Here is a 20,255-nt window from a genome sequence, read left to right as displayed (position 1 = left end):
ATGCAAACAATTCAGTGAAGGAAATTAAAAAAATGGTTCAGTATCTGAAGACAAAAATGGAAACAATGATAAAAGCACAAATAGGAAAGTCAGGAAAGAGAGAACTTAGAGAAGAATACTGGAACTGCAGAGGTAAGCATTGCCAATAAAATACAAGAGATGGAGGGGGGAAAATCTCAGATGTAGAAGATACAATAGAAAAATTTGATGCAGCCATGAAAGAAAATGACAAATATGAAAAATTCCTGACACAAAACATCCAAGAAATCAAGGACACCATGAAAAGACAAAACCTAAGGATAATAGGAATTGAAGAAAGAGAAGACACCCAGAAAATATTTTCAACAAAATCATAGAAGAAAATGTCTCCAATTTAAAGAAAGAGACACATATAAACATATGAGAGGCCTACAGAATGCAAAATAGAATGGGCCAGAAAAGAAAATCGTCCCACCACATAATAATCAAAATACAAATGTGCAAAACATATTAAAACTGGCAAGGGTAAAAAGGCCAATTAAGTAACATACACCCTATCAGAATTACACCTGACTTCTCAGCAGAGACCATAAAAGCCAGAAGGGCCTGGGCAGAGGTCTTGCAAACCCTAAGAGACCAACGATGCCAGTCCATGCTACTATACCCAGTGAAACGTTCAATCATCATAGATGGAAAAAAACAAGATATTCCATGACAAAAGCAAGTTCAAACAATACCTATCCACAAATCCAGCCCTACCAAAGTTACTAGAAGAAAAACTCCAACCCAACAAGGCTAAATACAACCAAGATAACACAGGAATAGATAACTTCACTGTAGCAAAACAAAACCAAGACTAATATACAAACATACTACCAAAACCAATATCAAAGGCTAGGGTCTTAACAGCCACTGGTCATTACTCTCAACATCAATGGTCTCAACTCTTGCATAAAAAGACACAGACTGTCAGAATGGATGCATAAACAAGACCCAACATTTTACTGCATTCAATGATCAGACAAAATGATAGACATTACCTCAGGGTAAAAGTCTGAAAAAGGTATTCCCAACAAATGGACACAAGAAGCAAGATGGTGTAACCATTTTAATATTAAATAAAATAGAATTTCAACCAAAATTAATCAAAAGAGATGAGGAAGAATACTTCATACTCATGAAAGGAAAATTCCACCAAGATGACATCACAATTCTGAACATCTGTGACCACAATGCAAAGGCACTCACATTTGTATAAGAAACATTAATAAAGCTTAAATCACACTTTGATCCTCACACATCGATACCCACACATTTATAGTGGGAGACTTCAACACCCCACTTTCACCAAAGGTTAGTTCAATGAAACAGAAGCTGAACCAAAAAATAATGACACTAACTGACATCATGAATTAAATGGATCTCACACATATCTACAGAACTTTTCACCCTAAAACAAAAGATTATGCCTTCTTCTCAGCACCTCATGGAACCTTGTACAAAATTGACCATATAGTAGGTCACAAAGCAAACCTCAACAGACACAAGAATACTGAAATAATACCTTGTGTCCTATCAGACCACCATGGACTAAAGCTGTGCTTCAACAACAAAAGAAATAAAAGAAATAATAAAAAGCCTACACATATGTGAACTGACCAAATCTCTACTCAATGACAAATGGATCAGAGAAGAAAGAAATTAGGAACATTCTAAAATTCATTGAAAATGAAGGTACAACATACACAAATTTATGTGACACATTGAAAGCAGTGTTAAGAGGAAAGTTGATAGCATGAAGTGCCTTCATAAAGAAATTGGAAACATCTCATACAGGCAACTTAATGACACATTTGGAAGCCATGGGGGAAAAAAAGAAGCAGTAATACCCAAGAAAAGTAGATGGCTGGAAATCATCAAACTCAGGGCTGTAATCAATAAATTAGAAAGAAAGAGAACAATTCAAAGAATCAACAAAAGCAAGAGCTGGTTCTTTGAGAAAATCAGTAAGATAGACAAACTGTTAGCTAACTAACAAAAAAGCAGAGAGACACTATTCAAATCAACAAAATCAGAAATGAAAAGGGTGACCTACCAATCGACATTGAAGAAATACAAAGAATCATTTGATCCTAATTCAAAAGCCTATATGCCAGAAAATTTGAAAATCTAAAGGAAATTGAGCATTTTTTTATGAATGCCAAAGCTGAATCAAGATCAGATAAACAATTTAAATACTCCTATTTCTCCTACATAAATAGAAAGCTCAAGGCCAGATGGTTTCAGCGCAGAATTCTACCAGACCTTCAAAGAAGAGCTAACACCAATATGCCTCAAACTACTCCACAAAACAGAAATAGATGCAACATTACCAAACTCATCCTACGAGATACCTAAATCTCAAAAAGAACCAACAAAGAAAGAGAATTTCAGACCAATTTCTTTTACAAACATTGATGCAAAAATACTCAATAAACTACTCACAAACCGAATCTGAGGACACATCAAAGATATCATTTAGCATGACAAAGTAGGCTTCATATCAGGCATGCAGGGATGGTTCAATATATGGAAATTCATCAATGTAATCTACCATATAAACCAACTAAACAACAGCAAAAAAACCACAATCATCTCAGTAGATGTCGAAAAAGCATTTGACAAAATCCAACACTCATTCATGTTTAAAGTCTTGCAGAGATCAGGGATACAAGGCACATATCTAAACATAACAAAGGCTAAATACAGCCACCCAATAGCCTATATCAAATTAAATGGAGAGAAACTCAAGAAATCCAGTAAAGTTTGGGTCTAGACGAGGCTGAACACTCTCTCCATAGCTCATCAATATAAGTACTTGCCGTTCTAGCTAGAGCAATAAGACAACAAAAGGAGATTAAGGGGATCCACATAAAAAAGGAGGAATTCAAATTATCCCTATTCACAGATGATGTAATAATGTACATAAATGACCCTAGAAGTCCACTGGAGAATGCCTACAGCTGATAAACACCTTCAGCAAAGTGGCTGGATACAAAACCAACACACAGAGCCATGAGCTCTCCTATATACACATGACAATCATGCTGAGAAAAAAGAGTTTCTCTCCGGGATGTGTTCTTTTATTTAAGAGGAGATGACTGCGGTTTGAAAAGGCTTTATCCAAAAAAAAAAAAAAAAAAAAAAAAAAAAGGAAAAAGAAAAGGCTTTATCACATTGATTGTATTCATGGGGTTTCTCTCCATTATGTGTTTCCTTATGTAATCGGGGACTGTTGTGACACAAATAGGCTTTACCACACTGATTACATTCATACAGTTTCTCTCCAGGATGCGTTCTTTCGTGCCTGAAAATATAATTGGTACATATGTAAGCTTTACCACATTTAGTACACAAATGTATATTTTCATCTGCACGAATTAATATTTCAACTGATCTAAGTATAAAGTGCGTATTTGAAGAAAACTGGAAAACTCATAGCTTTACCACACCGATGGCACTGAAATTGTTTTTCCTAGAGTGTGAGTCAGACTACATTAGTAAAATGAACCGGGACGGAGGGAAGAATTTCCACACTCATAGCACTCATAGATACGAGGCACTAAAGACAATAAAATTTAAAAGTAACACCTACAATTAAGTTTTTAAAAATGTGTGTGTGTGTGTGTGTGTGTGTGTGTGTGTGTGTGTGTGTGTACTTGAAAAAACATTTGAGTATACTGACTTTGAAAAAGCAAGGCCTTCCCTGGTAGATGGAATGGCATTAAAATTAGACCTTGCCCGTTTGTGCAATGTCAGCTGCTTAGATCTGGAATCTGCCGCTCACATTTACTGCCACTGGCCTGTGTTTCGATTTTCTCAGCTGACTTCACTAGATCAATATGGTTTGCACATATCCACAAAAGACAAGACCAGTGATTGGTAATCAATATTCATTGACTCAACTTAAGTTCTTCAAATTATACATCCACTAACCTGGTCTGTCTTCAGTCATGTGCTTGAAATAATATAAGCAGGAATTTTATAAAATCACTCACCCTGCCTCGATCAGGTCTTTCTTCATAACGGTGACTCCAGCAGCTGACTCTCTTAAACTGTAGTCTGTGATCTGGCTACTGCCTACCCTCTCTCACCCTGCAGAGTACACAGTAAACTGTTCGTCCTATTCTGGTTTGAAGGAAGAGTCCACGCTCCACATGCAAATCCTTTTCTTTTTACTGCAATGGGGAGTTCATTACATGACTCCAGTGATTTCTTTTATTATAATTTTAAAACTCTGTTGCAGAAGTTTAATAAAAAGGAAAGCAAAGTAACTGGAATAGATTAGAATCAAAGTGACCTAAGCCAAACATAGCTTGTCAAAGAAATATTTTTCTAAAGTGATGAAGATGCAGCTCTTCTGGAATTAATGCCTTCCTGAGAACAAATCACTCCATATACAATTAAAAGGTTAATTAAGAATCTCTTTTGCAGCAGCATGAGTCCAGCTGTGGTTATTGCTAAAAGAGGAAACAACACAGAACAGACTTTGCATCCCACATACGTTGTCATCCTCGATCCCTCTTAGGTTAAGGCTCAGGTAATATTTTGAACAATTTGAATGTGGACTAGAGACTGCAAGTCTAGCCACTTAGATAGATGGGAGATTTACATGGCAAAGATATTCCCAGCTATATTTCTTAAGTACACCAGTGCCCTAAAGCAGCAGGTCATTCTTAAATGATAGATTCCTATGTGGAAGGTGCCAGATCACACAAATGAAAGGAAAATTAGAAGGCAGAAAATATAAAAGCTGGAGTGGGCATGTCTTACACAAGCTATTTCTTATCCTAAGTAAGATTCTTTTTTATATAAAGATTTACTTATTTACTTATTATGTATACAATGCTCTGCCTGCATGTACACTTGCAGGCCAGAAGAGGGCATGAGAGCACACTCTAGATGGTTGGGATCCACCATGGGGAGGCTGGGAACTGAACTCAGGACCTCTGGAAGTACAATCACTGCTCTTAACCTCTCAGTCATTTCTCTAGTCCCCTAAGGAAGCTTGTTAAAATAAAAGCATTTTAGTAGTACTTACAGTGGAGAAAGGGAAAGAAACGAGAGACACCTGTGAGTTGGTCAGACACTCTCAGACCATGGGATAACCTCAGGAAAAGTATCATAAAACAACATTGGACAAAGAGAACACAGGGTGTCTCAGGAGCATTACCAAGACCACAGTGGCCTTGGAATTGAGAACCAGAGCTCCATGTGGTAGGAAGAGCTGAGTGTAGAGAATCAGAAGCAAACCCTACGCAAAGGCCCTGGCCCCACAGTTCTCCCACGCACATCCTGGTTTTAGAGAAGGGGCTCTGTTTCACTTTCAATACCTCAGACCACTGTAAAAAGCTCCCAAGGTCTAGTCCCCAGGCTGTTACTCGCTATACCAAGCATGTTCCTGGGTTTGAGGAAGAGTTATGTCATTCTCCATCCATGAGGCCCTCAGTGAGAACTTGCTAGATCAGGCCAGACCTGAAAACAACAGTGTTTTCTTTTTCAAATGCTTGTCACCAGGAGTCTTGCCCACGTGGCAGAACTACTCTTTTCTCAAATAGAAAACTGGCCTTTTATGGGGCACCAGGCCTTAATATTGATTGTGATCCTGAAATGCTCCATTAGGCATTTTTTTTTTTTAATTAAGCCATGTCTGTCCTTAATGATTAGGTGTTTTTCTTGGATCCAGCAGAAACCTGTGTCATTAATCTATTTCACTGTTAGTTTGTGTAGTTTCAGTGGAGAATTGAGAATGATAATGCTGAGAGTTTTCCCTGAGCAGTTTTTATTAATTCCTGTTATTTTGTTGTGGAGGTCTCTTGATGCACTGTGAGAGACCATTATCATCTATGACCTATTGGTCTAGTAAGTCATATATTGAGATTGATCTTTTCCTTAAAGTGCCTTCTGTAGACTTGGATTGCTGAACAGCATTTGCTTAAAACTATTTCAGTGATCAATGTTTCTATTCCTCAGTTGATTATGAATGACACATTTCTTGGATAGACTAGTCTAGGCTGGTATCCGTTGTCTCTGAGATACTGTATGGCATCCACATTAGACACCCCTGGATTTCAGAGTGTCCATTGAGAAGTCAGCTATTACACTAATCATTAAGCCTTGGTTTACTTCCTTTGCAGCTTTTAATGCTTTCTCAGTGTTTTGAGAATTCTGTACAATGTGGGGTTTCTTTTCTGATTCTGTCAATTTTGTGTGCTGTTTGCCTGTTGTTTTTAAATATGTAGCTCTTTTTTAGTTGGCCAATTTTTTTCTAGCAAATCATAAGTATTTATGTTATTAAACCAATAGTTTCAGAAAAAAAAACTAAGACTAAGATACTAGTAGAAATAAGGAAAAGACAATCATCCACGGAGCTCACCAGTACACTCTAGACCAGGAGAAGTGAACACACACTACCATGGCAAAGTTGGCTGTTTTGACATAGATCATCTGAAATTCTGCTACTCAAGCTTTCCTCAAATTTGTGACTTTCATGTTATTCCCCTAGATAACTGGGATTCCATATCGGTATATAGTACTGAATTGACACAGATGAATACATGCAAACAAACAAAAGTGCAAGACATGTACATAGTCATTAAAAAACTAAAGTGATATATTGTAATTATTATATAAAATATATATCAATGTTTATCATGTATGAGTGTGTGTGTGTTTAATGTTTAATACAGACACACAGTTTTTCTTTTGACTCATGATTGGATAAATTCTACAATGAAACTATGGGTTGTGTTTCTGACATATGAGGAAAGGTTCCAAGGCTGTGTTTTTATTATTGTTGCTTTTATTTATTAAACTTTTACTTATATTTTATTCTCATTTTCTCTCTTTCCACTTCTGTGTGTCAGTATGCATTTGCATTTCCATGAGTATCTGTTTATTTTCTGTGTGTGTTGGCGTGTGTGGGAGTGGACAACTTGCTGGAGTTTTTTTTTTTTTTTTTCTTTCAATCACATAAACTCAGGGTGCAAAATTGAGTGGATTAGGTTTGACAGCCAGTGTTTTTACCCTCTAAACCAGATCCCAGAACATGGCTGAGGGTTTTAGAGGCCCAGGAGAAGCTAAGAAAATGAGCCATTCCTCAGTTGGCACATGGGGCCAAATCTATATTCCCAGCACTTTGGATATGGAAGCAAGAAGATTATGAGTTTCAGGAGAACTTTTTGTACATAGTAAGAAAGATGTTTTCTTCAAGGCTGCCAAATACAAATAGCCAAAACACTAAATAAGAGTGTTTATTTATATAATTCCTGCTTGTGTGATGGTTCTTCTTGCTGTAGTCTATTGTATATGTGTGTAATAATATAAATGTCTCAAAAGAAGGCAAATGAACAAACATAGGTGCCCATCTCATTGGTTAACTCCTGAGATCTTTGTGGCAAGTTAATGTAGTGGAATCCCCAGGAACTTCAGACCAGCTTAAGGTTTCCTATGAGACACTGTGGCAAAAAACTTCCCTTGTACAGAGGAGCAAAATCCTTACTAGTATTTTCTAAACCTAACCATTTCCTACCCATTTGCTTGGGCAAGGCATAAGCAATGTGTTGACTAAGGTGAGGAGCATTCAAAATAGGGCCGCCTTATCCCTTAGTTTCCAAAATTCTGCCGTTTCTTACAGAAAATCAACTCTGTTCTTACTCCTTTCATACCTTGGTTTACTAAACTCTTTGGAAGGTGCTCATAAACATTTGGACCAGGAATTCCTGGATTTCACACAAAGCTGTGCTTGGATGAGACTATCTCAGGGAGACATAGTTGCTCAGCTCTGTGACACACTTTATTGCCCATAGGAACACTGGAACTTTGCTAACTCCCTCACAAGAATCTTAAAGTCCATAGGATAATACTCTTAAAGGATAGGATCTCTTCTCCCAGCAGGGCACTTCATCTGTCCAAGGAGGAAAGAAAGACCTTGTGGCTATATGTCTTGTCCTGTCCCTTTGGAACTTCCAATGGGCCAAAGTTGACCGCTGAGGGGTAGAAGAGCAAACTCTAAGAGACTTGGAGAGGACGCAGTAGTATCTAATGTGGGTCAAGGTCATGGTGACCCATTTTGTGACTGGTACTCTCTGTCTCCCTGAATTACATGGATTAGTGTGAGCCTAAAAGGAGCTCTGAGATTCTATCTTTTTTCCATTTAGCAATTTTAGGTGACCCATGGGAGGGGGTCTAGGCTTCCCTTTCGTGTTTATTTCAGCATATTCAAAACAAGGCCAGACTGTAGAGGTGATCTATCAGGAGAAAGCAGGGTAACAATAGTGTGGATTCATGAGTGGTGTTCCTCGAGCTCGAAAATCCTGTGTCCCTCCCTCCTCCCTCCCTTCTCTCAGGTCAATTAATCAAGATTCACTGTATCTCAAAAATGTTAGAAACATGTTTATGATAAAATTACTATGTGTAAGGGATAGTTTACTGAACCTGCTCTCATTTATGTAAGAACATCTGGAATACTGAAATGGAATGTTTTAATGGAATATATGAATAAATCTTTGATTTCTCCATAGATTGCTGTGTCATGAGGAGGGGGGTCTGACACTAAGCATTCATTTTAAGGCTGAGGAAAATGCCTATTTTGAGATTCTATCTTGCCACAATCAGAATATTTGAGATTGGTAATTCAAGTGAGTGCATATGATAGCAGGGATGATGGGAAAGGGGAATAATTATTGGTTATCGGTGGGAGTCTAAACTGGAGTAAGCACTGTATAATTAAATATGGAAGCTTTTCAAAAAGATGAAAATAAATATACCAAAAATCCAACTCTGGTATTGTTGAGTATACTCAAACAACTCTACATCTTACTAAAGTGATGTTTACCAATCCATGTTCATTTCTGTTCAATACCCAGAAATTAGAATACTCTAGGTCTATATCATATAATGAACAAGTAATGAAGATATGGCACAATACAGTTTCAAATACTGTTAAGCTATTGATAAATGTGAAATTATGAGAGTTGCAGATGAGTGGATAGAATGAGAAACAATCATCCTGAGTGAGTGTGTTGCCACTGATACCCCCAGATAACTTGTCTGATTGTTATTGAGACAAAATAGACAGGGATCAAGTCTGAACTCTATATATTACGTACTTAGAGGACAAGCACATATTGCTTCTGGAAGAATTACCCTCCCATACAACATGTACCACAGTGCCTCTGAATAATGGGCTAATAGCTATCAATGGGAAAATCTCTTATGACAAATGCAAGGGAAATATATTTGAAAAGGATTGAACTACAAACAACTTTTGGGGAAATAATGCGGAGGTTTACACAAAGAGAATATACTATTCTATCCTGTATTATAAACCTAAAGATTCAAATTCTGTAGGATTTTTGACATTGGGTGATTTACAGTAATCAATCTTGTATACATGGGCATAACTGAATAATAAAAAGCTCAAATAGAGAAATATTTTTTTGCAAATATAAGCTAAATGTAAAAGAGGAAAGCGACATACACTCCCTTGTGCATACTGGGATTTTAGGAATCTTTCCTTACACAGTTTGAAGTAAATTCCTTATATCCTATTTATAAGTGTTAAACGGGCACAATACTTTTCTTAAGAATGAACAATGTAACTTGCCTCAAACAACAAATTATAATTGATGAAAAACATACACATTGCAACATTCAAGGAAATGTAAGGCCTGATTAAAGAAAGTCATATTACCCCACATTACTGACTAAAATTTCTTTGGTCTTTTCCGTAGTAATTGGGTATAACTGACCACTTCTCTTTAGGACAGTGATGATCAGGTAATGTTATATCCCAAAGGAAAAGATTCGAGAAAAAAAAAAAATTCGTTCTTTGTAAATCATACTACATAAAAATTAAATCTAATTGTAGTCATATGAAATTGTAAGTTTCTAATCAAACTTATGAAATTGACTATACCATATCCTTTGTACATAACATGTAACTGTTTGAATAGTTTTCTATAGACCATACTTGATTTGACACTCTGAAAATATCATTTTGTTGCTGTTCCCTGAGACAGGGTTTCTCTGGGTATCTCTGATTGTCCTGGACTTGCTTTGTAGACCCAGTGGGCATCAAATTCAGAGGTATCCACCTGCCTCTGCCTTCAAAGAGCTGGAATTGCAGGAATATGTGACCATGCCCAACTCTTCCTGTCTTTTTAAATATGTCCTTTCTTTTATAGTACTCATGCATTGGAGTTTTACACCTCATCAACAAATTCAAATCATAAAATAATCTCTGCATCTTCATGTTTGACTTACTAAGTTTCTATTGTGATAAAACTCTTATATGCAAAACCTACTTGGGAAGCCAGTGTGGTGGCACACGCCTTTCTTCCCAGCACCCAGGAGGCAGAGCCAGGCCAATCGCTGTGAGTTCAAGACCAGCCTGGTCTAGAAAGGGAGTGCCAGGAGAGCCAGTTATTACCCAGACTAACTCTGTCTTAAAACAACAAAATAAAAGCCACTTAGCGATTAAAGGCATTCTCTTGGCACACTGTGGCCATGCAGCAAAAAGAAAAGTCAGAGGAAGAACTCAAAGGTAGGAATCTGGAGCAAGAGACTTGAGCAGAGTCCATGAAAGAATACTTCTTACTGTAGTGCCCTGAATGGATTGTTCAGCCTGCATGTTTTCAAATCTCAGGACCAACAGCCTAGGAGTGGTACAAGTTTTCTGGATCAACCCATATCAACCGTTACTCATAATAAATGCCCCATCTAATGCAGGCCTTTCCCAGTTTAAATTTCTTCTAATTAGATATCTGTAAGTATATCACATTTACAGAGAAAACAACTTTACAAACAACACAAAACAGCAAATTTTATGTGTGTCAATATTAAACACAAATATTTTTAATAAGTCATAAACCATAACTTTCCCTTTCCTGATCATGCCCCAAGTTTCAGATTAACAGCTTAATATTCAATACAGTATAGCATAGAGATCCAATATTTAAATTTCAATAAAGGTACAAGGTATCTTTAAATTCTAACTTCTTATTATAAATCAGTCAATTAAGTTAGACTCCAGTATTTTTTTTTACAGAAAAATTCCTTAAATTCTGACTATAAAAGGTAAGAAATATTATAGTAACAAGTATATCAAACCCAAACAAAAATACAACCATGTGTAACATCTGAAACTCACAATCTTCTCTCCAAAGGGCCTAGATGCTTCGTTTCTGCTGCTTTGCTGTGCACAGAGCACACAGTGAATATGTAAGCTCAGCCAGCTCCAAACAACACCTACACTCTCACCAGTGCCTCCTCTTGGCCTCTCTTCAGGTATGTCAGCATAACCACACACGAGTCAAGCCTGAACTCTTTTCGAAGAACCTTTCATAAACCAGAAATATTGGTTGACTCCATTACATTATCAAATTCAGCTGCCTGCACAAGTTGTACAGACTTGTTGCACTATTGACTAAATCTTATCATGTCCTGGAACTGAAAAAAAAAAAACATTTCTCAGAAGAGTTTCTTCTCAATAGTGATGGTTTCTTATTAATTGCTAATTTCTCAGTTTCAGCTAACCATAAGGCATCAGTCAGAAATGCTATGGTGTGCTCTAGTGGGTTTAGTTTCTTGTAAATCACAGACATTTGCTCAGTGTAAGCTGACAAGAACCACAGATGCTTCTTATCAAATGTGCATGGAGGTTGCTATTTGATCTTTAGTTCTTTCTGAAACGTCACAAGTCAGGCTTCTGTCTTCTGCATTATTGTCTGCATTATCTTCCAAGTTCACACAACAGTTTGCTCATCACTGAGTACACTCTCAAGTGTTTTGGCCCAAGCATCCAAACTCCTTGACCAATTATCCCCAAAATATCAGATTAATGAAAAGCTAATTTCCATCTGTGGAAAAGTTCAATGTTGGATTCTTTGTAATCACGATCCTTGGATTTGATATGGCTCCATTCCCCATGTCTCTAGCCTCTTTCCATGTCACTCATCAGTGACACGCACGGCTTCTCTCGCTGGCTTGACTTCCTGGTTGGTACAGATAACATGGCAATGTAATATCAGAGATGCTAAAGTCGCTTTGGAAAGTGGGCTGCAGCTTCCCCCATAGCCTCTTCTGGAACTCTAACATGTTACGCCCATCAATAACCTCTCTCCATGTTCTCTTCATACCTTGGGCTTCTGCTGACACTCGGGCAACATCCTCTTCCAGACAATCTTCAGGATAGCCTCTCCTGACACTCACAATACTAAGACACAGCTGCATTCCAGGTTTCCAACCTCACCTCAAAACCAGTATAAAATGTACAGGTCAGAAGCCTGTGATCTGCACATAATTCCTTTGTACTTTTATATATAATCCAGGAATTCACTATCATTTTATTTGATGTATAAATTCTGTTCTATCCCTAGATTGTACATTAAATTGTAATACATACTCCTGAACTGTGTTTGTGTGTATACACCTGTGCCATGGTATGTACGTGGCAGTGAGATGAAAAGTTATTGCTCTCTTATCCACTTGTCCTTTGTGAATCCTAGAGCTGAAATCCAGGGTGTTGTTTGGTTCAAGTTAATTTACTGGCCCTTGTTTTGGTTTAAAAGGTATTTACTTATGTGCTTGTGTGCAGATTCCACAGCCCATGTGCACAAATGAGAGAAAAAAAATACTAGTAGTAATGTGAGTCTCTCAAAGAGTGAACTCAGATTATCAGGCTTAACAGCAACCAACTTCACCCACTGAGACAATTCTCTGGCATATTATCTGTGGTTCTGTGAAATGGTTTGAACAACTGTTTACTCCTAAGAATAAACAAATACATTCAAATTATATAGCAATATATCATTTTTGTTGCAAATACTAAATATTAAAATCATCTTGTATTCCTCTATCCTTAGTTGACAGTGTTTGCAATTTTAAAAGAATAGAGTATTTATTTTACTAATGTAATCTTTCAACCAATCTTATTTGAGAATCAGTGAGGTGGCTCAGTGGAAATGCCTCTGGTGGGCACAACAGGCAACCTGACATTACATCACCATCTAAAGATTGAAGAAAGGGGCCTGTAGAGATGGCTCAGCGGTTGAGAGCACTGCCTGCTCTTCCAAATGTTTTGAGTTCATTTTCCAGAAACCACATGATATACATCTATAATGAGATCTGGTGCCCTCTTCAGGTCTGCGAGCATACATGCAGGTAGAACACTGCATAGACAAGCACGAAATAAATCTTTTTTTCTTTCTTTCTCTCTCTCTCTCTCTCTCTCTCTCTCTCTCTCTCTCTCTCTCTCTCTCTCTCTTGTTTGTTTTTCAAAACAGGGTTTCTCTGTGTACTCTTGGCTGTCCTGGACTTGCTTTGTAGACTAGGCTAGCCTCCAACTCAGTGATCCACCTGCCTCTGCCTCTGCTGGGATTAAAGGTGTGCGCCACCATGCTCGGCTAAATCTTTTTTAAAAAACGAAATAAAAAATTGTTTAAAACTATTCTAAAGGTAGAATTAAAAATCTTACTCTCTGCACATGTCTGTTATGGGCGAAGAACACATACTCACATTATACCCTCACAAGCACACACATACCAGAAATGTTTATTTTAGTAAATCTCATTGCTGTTACTTTATCTAGCATCAACACATAATTCCCTTATGAGGCAGTACAGTACTTCAAGATGAAATGCCAAATGAATAATTATTGGGAACACAGAGATTCACGGCACAGCAAATAAAAAACACATATCCACAGCAAATCAAGCTATGTTGTGAGATACCCAGGGGCTGGCTGAATATACTACATCATCTCAAACAGATAGATGGAAACGAAAAGGTTTCATTAACCATATTAAATACATCCATAGAGATCTCCCCAGCATGAATTCTATCGTGATCATGAAGGTTAAACAAATGTATAAAGCTTCATCCCATTAAATACAGTCGTAGAGTTTCTCTCCAGTATGTGTTCTTTGGAGAAAACTGGGCTGTAAAAGTCTTTATCACATTGACCACATTCGCAGGGTTTCAATCCAGTGTGTGTTCCTTTATGTCTTTGGAGATGACTGATTTGTGAAAGGGCTTTACCATACTTGTTACATTCTTAGGCTTTCTCCCTAGTTGCAGACGAATGCCTTGTAAAAAGGCTTTCTCACACTGTTTACATTTGTAGAGTTTTTCTCCGGTATGTGTTCTTTTATGTCTTGGTAGGTGACTATTTTGGGAAAAGGCTTTATCACACTGATTACACTCATAGAGTTTCTCTCCAGTATGTGCTCTTTCATGTAACAGGAGATACCTGTGTTTTGAAAAGGCTTTATTAAATTGTTTCCATTTGTAGGGTTTCTCTCCAATATGTCTTCTTTGATGTCTGTTGAGATGACTGCTTCGTGAGAAGGCTTCATTCACCACACTGGTTACATTCCTAGGGTTTCTCTCCCGTGTGTGTTCTTTGATGTTTCTGGAGATTACCTTGTTGTGAAAAGACTTTACCACACTGGATACATTCATAAGGTTTCTCTCCAGTATGTGTTCTTTGATGTTTCTGGAGAGTACCTCGAAGGGAAAAGGCTTTACCACACTGGAGACATTCATAGGGTTTCTCTCCAGTATGTATTCTTTGATGTTTCTGAAGAGTACCTTGAAATGAAAAGGCTTTACCACACTGATTACATTCATAGGGTTTCTCTCCAGTATGTGTTCTTTGATGTTTCTGGAGAGTACCTTGAAGGGAAAAGGCTCTACCACACTGGATACATTCATAGGGTTTCTCTCCAGTATGTGTTCTTTTATGGCTTTGGAGGTTACTGTTTTGGGAAAAGGCTTTACCACACTGATTACACTCATAGGGTTTCTCTCCAGCATGTGTTCTTTTATGTGCCTGGAGATTACCTTGATGTGAAAAGGCTTTACCACACTGGTTACATTCATAGGGTTTCTCTCCAGTGTGTGTTCTTTTATGTATCCAGAGACGACTGTGTTGTAAAAAGTATTTACCACATTGGTTACATTCATAGGGTTTCTCTCCACTATGTGTTCTTTCATGGTTTTGTAAATAAATGTTTAGAGAAAAGGCTTTATCACATTGTTTACATTTGTAGAGCTTCTCTCCAGTATGTGTTCTTTTATGTCTTTGTAGGTGACTATTTTGGGTAAAGGCTTTACCACACTGGTTACATTGATAGGGTTTCTCTCCAGTATGTGTTCTTTTATGGTTTTGGAGGCTATTGTTTGCTGAAAAGGCTTTCCCACACTGATTACACTCATAGGGTTTCTCTCCAGTATGTGTTCTTTTATGTGCCTGGAGATTGCCTTGAAGAGAAAAGGCTTTACCACACTGGATACATTCATAGGGCTTCTCTCCAGTATGTGTTCTTTTATGTACCCAGAGATGACTGTGTTGTAAAAAGGATTTACCACATTGATTACATTTATAGGGTTTCTCTCCAGTGTGTGTTCTTTCATGGCTTTGTAAATAAATGTTTAGTAAAAAGGCTTTATCACATTGTTTACATTTGTAGAGCTTCTCTCCAGTATGTGCTCTTTTATGTCTTTGGAGACTACTCTTTCCTGAAAAGGCTTTACCACACTCATTACATTGATAGGGTTTCTCTCCAGTATGTGTTCTTTCATGGCCTTGTAGATGAATGTGTTGTAAAAAGGCTTTATCACATTGATTATACTGGTAGGGTTTTTCTCCAGTGTGTGTTCCTTTATGTAATCGGAGACTACCATAGCACGAAAAGGCTTTACCACACTGATTATAGCCATGGGGTTTCTCTCCAGAACGTGTTCTCTTATGCCTGGAAATAAAATTGTTACATGTGTGAGCTTTACCACGCTTAGTACACAAATGTATATTTTCATCTGTATGAATTAATTTTTCATTTGATCTAATTATAAAGCGTAATCAGATCTGAAGGCTGAATCACGTGGCTTATCTGCACAGTTTCCCACTCATTCTGTGCTGTGTTGCATCTCTGAAGACACCTGTGGCGGCCAGAGCAATTATTACATAACTCACATTCTAGCTCCTTTCTCTGCATGAGGACTCTCACATACTTGAGGAAAACTGGGAGAACTCACAGCTTAACCACAGCGATTGCATTAAAAATTTTTTCCTAACACTGTGAGTCAGACTACATTAGTAAAGTGAACTGGGACAGAGAAGAATTTCCACATTTCTAGCACTCATAGAAATGATCCACAGTGTGAGACTGTGGAGTATTCAATGAAATTGGAAAACTAATTACTTGTATCAATTTACTTAATTAGTAGTCCCTACTTTGAGTAGGTTTTCTGACTGGGATCCAAGTTCACAATTTTTAAAATAATTAATTAGTTAATTTAAAATGAAGTATAGACGTGCAGTGTGGTCACTGCCATGCTTTCTGTTCTGCACATGTAATTGGATAGTTCAGAATCCAATGACCTGTGGTGATGTATATGAGAACTTCGCCCAGGAAGAGGGGGGTTTGCTAGAACATTCCAAGAAGAGACTCTACAAAGATGTGATGCTGGAGACCTACAAGACCATCACTGCTATAGGGTGGTCTTTCTCTTTTTCATTAATGATGTATTCATCATTCATTAATTAATAACTATCAGTAAAGTAAATGTAAACTTGTATGGCATTCAGAAAGTGTGCCCAAATTGGGGACCACTAGACATGTTGTGACTGTTCGGGGAGAGAGGGAGGAACGTCCCTGTGCTCACATGGCCTTTACCCATTTTGACAAATGATATACCCGTTAAAGGAAAAATAGCACAGGAAGAATTTCCATAAAGTGTGACATTTTCTTCCTCACAGACATGTAGTATGTGGGTTAAGGCTTCTCCGGAGCAACATTCCTGACAATCATAGCTTCCCCTGTCACTAAGCTTAGCAAGGTTACTACAAGTAAGTGAGTAACAGCTGCTTTACTCTGGACTATCAGCATATTAGAGGATTTTGGACATATATTTATTACCTATTCCATATGCATACACTTTGCAATATCTATGTAGTATGAGACTATACAGCTTGGCAGTTCTACAACACAGCTCTAACGGGGCTATGCTCCAAATAGTAATGTCTATTATAGTATTTTTCATTGTTTCATTTCTTAGAAGAATGCCTGGCAAACACAAATCAGATACCTGACATTGAGATATATGGATTTGTGAGAATTTAATAATCATCAATACACTTAAGCTAGTGGCTTTTTAATTTTTTTGTTTGTTTGTTTTTTTAGACTTCAGGGACACAATGAAATTTCCTCAGATGCATAACCATAATTTATATTCATATCAGCTTACACATGAAAATTACCTTTCAAGTCTTCCAAGACTTTGACAATGTCCAGTCTTATGGTCTTCCCAATCATAGCCTAAAATATGTACAAGAAAAAGTATGATTTATTATTTCAAATTAAGCAAAATTTAAGTTAATCTATTTGGTGAAATTACAACCGTGCCTGATTTATTCACCTCATGCTACCTCCTTCTCCATTATCATTACAGAAGAACAGCAACAGCGACACCAACTCCAAAACAACAACAGCTGTCAGCTTATTTTAAAAAGTGAAAGGAAATTCACTGTCTTACCAACATCAGCGAGGTTCCAATAGGTCTCCAGCATCACATCTTTGTAGAGATTCTTCTGGGAAGGATCCAGCAAAGCCCACTCCTCCCAAGTGAAGTTCACATGCACATCATCACAGGTCACTGCATCCTTAAACATCCCACACATGTGTATAACAGAAAGCACGATAGTGACAACACTGCACATGGACGCTCCATTGACAACATGTTCATATAATTGTGGTGTTTCCCCTACTTATTTCCTGACACAGAAACCCTAATGCAATCACTAAGTCATTTTAGAAAGAAATTGATCAATGAGGTTCATCTCTTGTCATTTCTGTGCCTTTGATATGGAAATTAAGAGAGAGAGAGAGAAACAAACAGATGAAAAGTACTGAGCACACATCAGAGAAATTATATGAACAAATAGTAACTACAAAAATTAATGGGCAAGCTGGGTGTCTTGTCTCATGCCTTTAATCCTAGCTGACAAGGCCAAGCTAAGAGTATCTGACTGAATTGGATGCCATCTTGGTCTATGCAACTTATTCAAGGACAGCCAGAGGTACATATTAAGACCTCTTCTTCCCTGCAAACATCAATCCAACAAACAAGAAAGAAAAGAAAAGAAAAAAACTCAGGGGTGTTTACTGAAGTTCTACAAAGAATCATCCATACACTCCCGTTATGAAGTCAGCTTGCAGAACCTGAAGTGCCACAATTTAATCCGTAACATTCATAATATCTCTACTAAAAAGGAATGCGTGTTTAAATAGTTATAAATGGACCAATTAATCAAAAAATAAGTTGTAAAAACAACATGGTGGTGCATACCTTTAATCCAAGCACTTGGGAGGCAGAAGCAGGCAGATCCCTGTGAGTTCCAGGCCAGCCTGGTCTACAAAGCCAGTCCAGGACAGCCCGGGCTTCACAGAGAAACCCTGTCTTTAAAAATCAAATAAATAAATAAATAAAAAGAAAAAAAAGAAAGAATGGAAAAGAGGTTACCTATGCTTGTATGTGTACAGAAATAAAATAAATACAGACTTCACAGCTTCCATAAATAATAACTCAGAGTGATGCCTAAACTGTTATATTTTTAACCCTTTGTCCATCTCTCTCTGCAAATGGAGGTCATCAGCCCCTCACGCACCATTGTGATTTCAGGCTAACACAGTTCCACTGGTGCTGACAAAGAAAACATGGTGAATAGTAATGGAATGTCTGCTTCCTGCCACATGTGTTACGGCACAAGATACTGAATCTGTCCTATCCACCTGCACCACGCCATCCACACCTGAAAAACCTCTGCAGCTCAGCAACACATTTTGTACCCTGGAATTGAATTCCTCTGAAGCACACCACTGCAGCTGATGGTAGCATAAAGTACAAGAATCCTAATCAAACAATGCTGCAGGAAGATTCTCCATCTTCTCATTTATACCAGTTTATAAATTATTGGTAAAATTCATCACACAAAACTTAATGTAGAATTCAAAGTTCGGAACTAGGAACCAGACCTTCAGCTTTCCACTCTGTCTTCCCACTGCTTAACAGAAAGAGTGCCCGTGTGTACACACTGACAGGGATCTCATAAGCACCGCAGCTTCATATAGACAGAGCTGCATAGCCTCCCCCATCAGAGGGAATCCACACTCAGGGAAGCTCTTAGGCCAAGGGATTCTGTGCAGGTCACCACATAGAGAAACAGAAACACAGTCTGACTCACAGTCCACCCAGTCCTAGAAAATTGGACTCTGATAGCTCAGCAGACCTACCTTTCCTGGTCTGGGGACAGTGACCCCTGCATTCACCATGGCATGGCTTCTGATGTCACTCACACCTTGATACAGTGGAACTAGAACAGAATCCTGCAAAGTACCTGCAAGGTACAACCCACTGGTATTCCTTCCTGAGTGTGAAGCCTTCTCAGAGTCCATCATTAGCTTAAATCAGCCATCTGGGGCTCAGGAAAGGGAGCAGATCCACTACTAGACAGAGAGCAAGTGACTGAGAGAGCACAGACTTGCCCAGGTCTGTCCTCTCCCTAGGAGCAAACAGAGCAGAGTCTGGTAAATTTGTATTTTAGTAAAGTCTCCCTCTCTGGCAGGGCACCTGCTCAGCTTACAATGCACAGGGTTCCTTATGTGCCCACTCCATTCCAGTCTCAGTGGCCAGTGCAGCCATCTCTACCTCAGAGCTGGGAAACCCTGCAGCAGAACTTCATCAAATTCACAGTAACAACAGCGGAAGGAAAAATTGGCTATGAATTTGATAAAAGAATGGTACATGGGAGGTGAATGGGAAAAAAGAAAGGAAAGGACTTGTCTATTCCTAGGTATAGTGGAGGAGAAAGTGTTTTATAGATAAAAAAGAGAGCACACCCGCAGAAAGGGACACCTGGGACAACCCAGAGTGGACACGACCCTGTGCCATGCATGTGAGGGAAGGGAAGAGACTAGAGAGCCAGACAGCCCAGGACAGGAAATGATAGATGACAAAGAGCTGGTACACAAATGCCTGATTTACATCAGGAAGGACAGCTGGGAGAACAGCAGCCCAAACCCTGGGCTAGAGCACAGTGTGTGCCAGCCATACCTTGGAGAAAGGCAGGGACTCATGGATGCTGAGGGAACCTGGTAGCCAAATCTTCTTTGACTTGTTAAATAGGCGCCTCAACCATTCGTCCCAGGATTTGAGTCTCATCAGTACGAAGGAAT

General features: G+C 38.3%; 3 protein-coding genes and 1 pseudogene across 3 annotated transcripts in view; 2 read left to right on the top strand and 2 right to left on the bottom strand.

Moving 5' to 3' along the window:
- The window catches only part of LOC127203988 (zinc finger protein 721-like), a 1,570,727-nt gene that overhangs the window by 175,496 nt on the left and 1,374,976 nt on the right, over positions 1-20,255 (top strand).
- LOC127203992 (zinc finger protein 431-like) overlaps positions 1-20,255 on the bottom strand; it is a 436,824-nt pseudogene that overhangs the window by 155,702 nt on the left and 260,867 nt on the right.
- LOC127204012 (zinc finger protein 120-like) overlaps positions 1-20,255 on the top strand; it is a 428,901-nt gene that overhangs the window by 183,368 nt on the left and 225,278 nt on the right. The window lies entirely within an intron of this gene.
- Positions 14,396-19,475, bottom strand: LOC127202963 (zinc finger protein 431-like). The gene is made up of 4 exons (XM_051161798.1): positions 19,314-19,475; positions 17,557-17,683; positions 17,282-17,339; positions 14,396-15,773 (listed from the first exon to the last, which is right to left on the bottom strand). The coding sequence occupies exons 1-4, from the start codon at positions 19,473-19,475 to the stop codon at positions 14,396-14,398; spliced, it is 1,725 nt and encodes a 574-aa protein (XP_051017755.1).

This window comes from Acomys russatus, chromosome 19 (genome assembly GCF_903995435.1).
Source record: "Acomys russatus chromosome 19, mAcoRus1.1, whole genome shotgun sequence".
NCBI classification, from domain to species: domain Eukaryota; kingdom Metazoa; phylum Chordata; class Mammalia; order Rodentia; family Muridae; genus Acomys; species Acomys russatus.
Note: the sequence above shows the minus strand (reverse complement) of the source record. Positions and strands in the feature narration are given on the sequence as shown.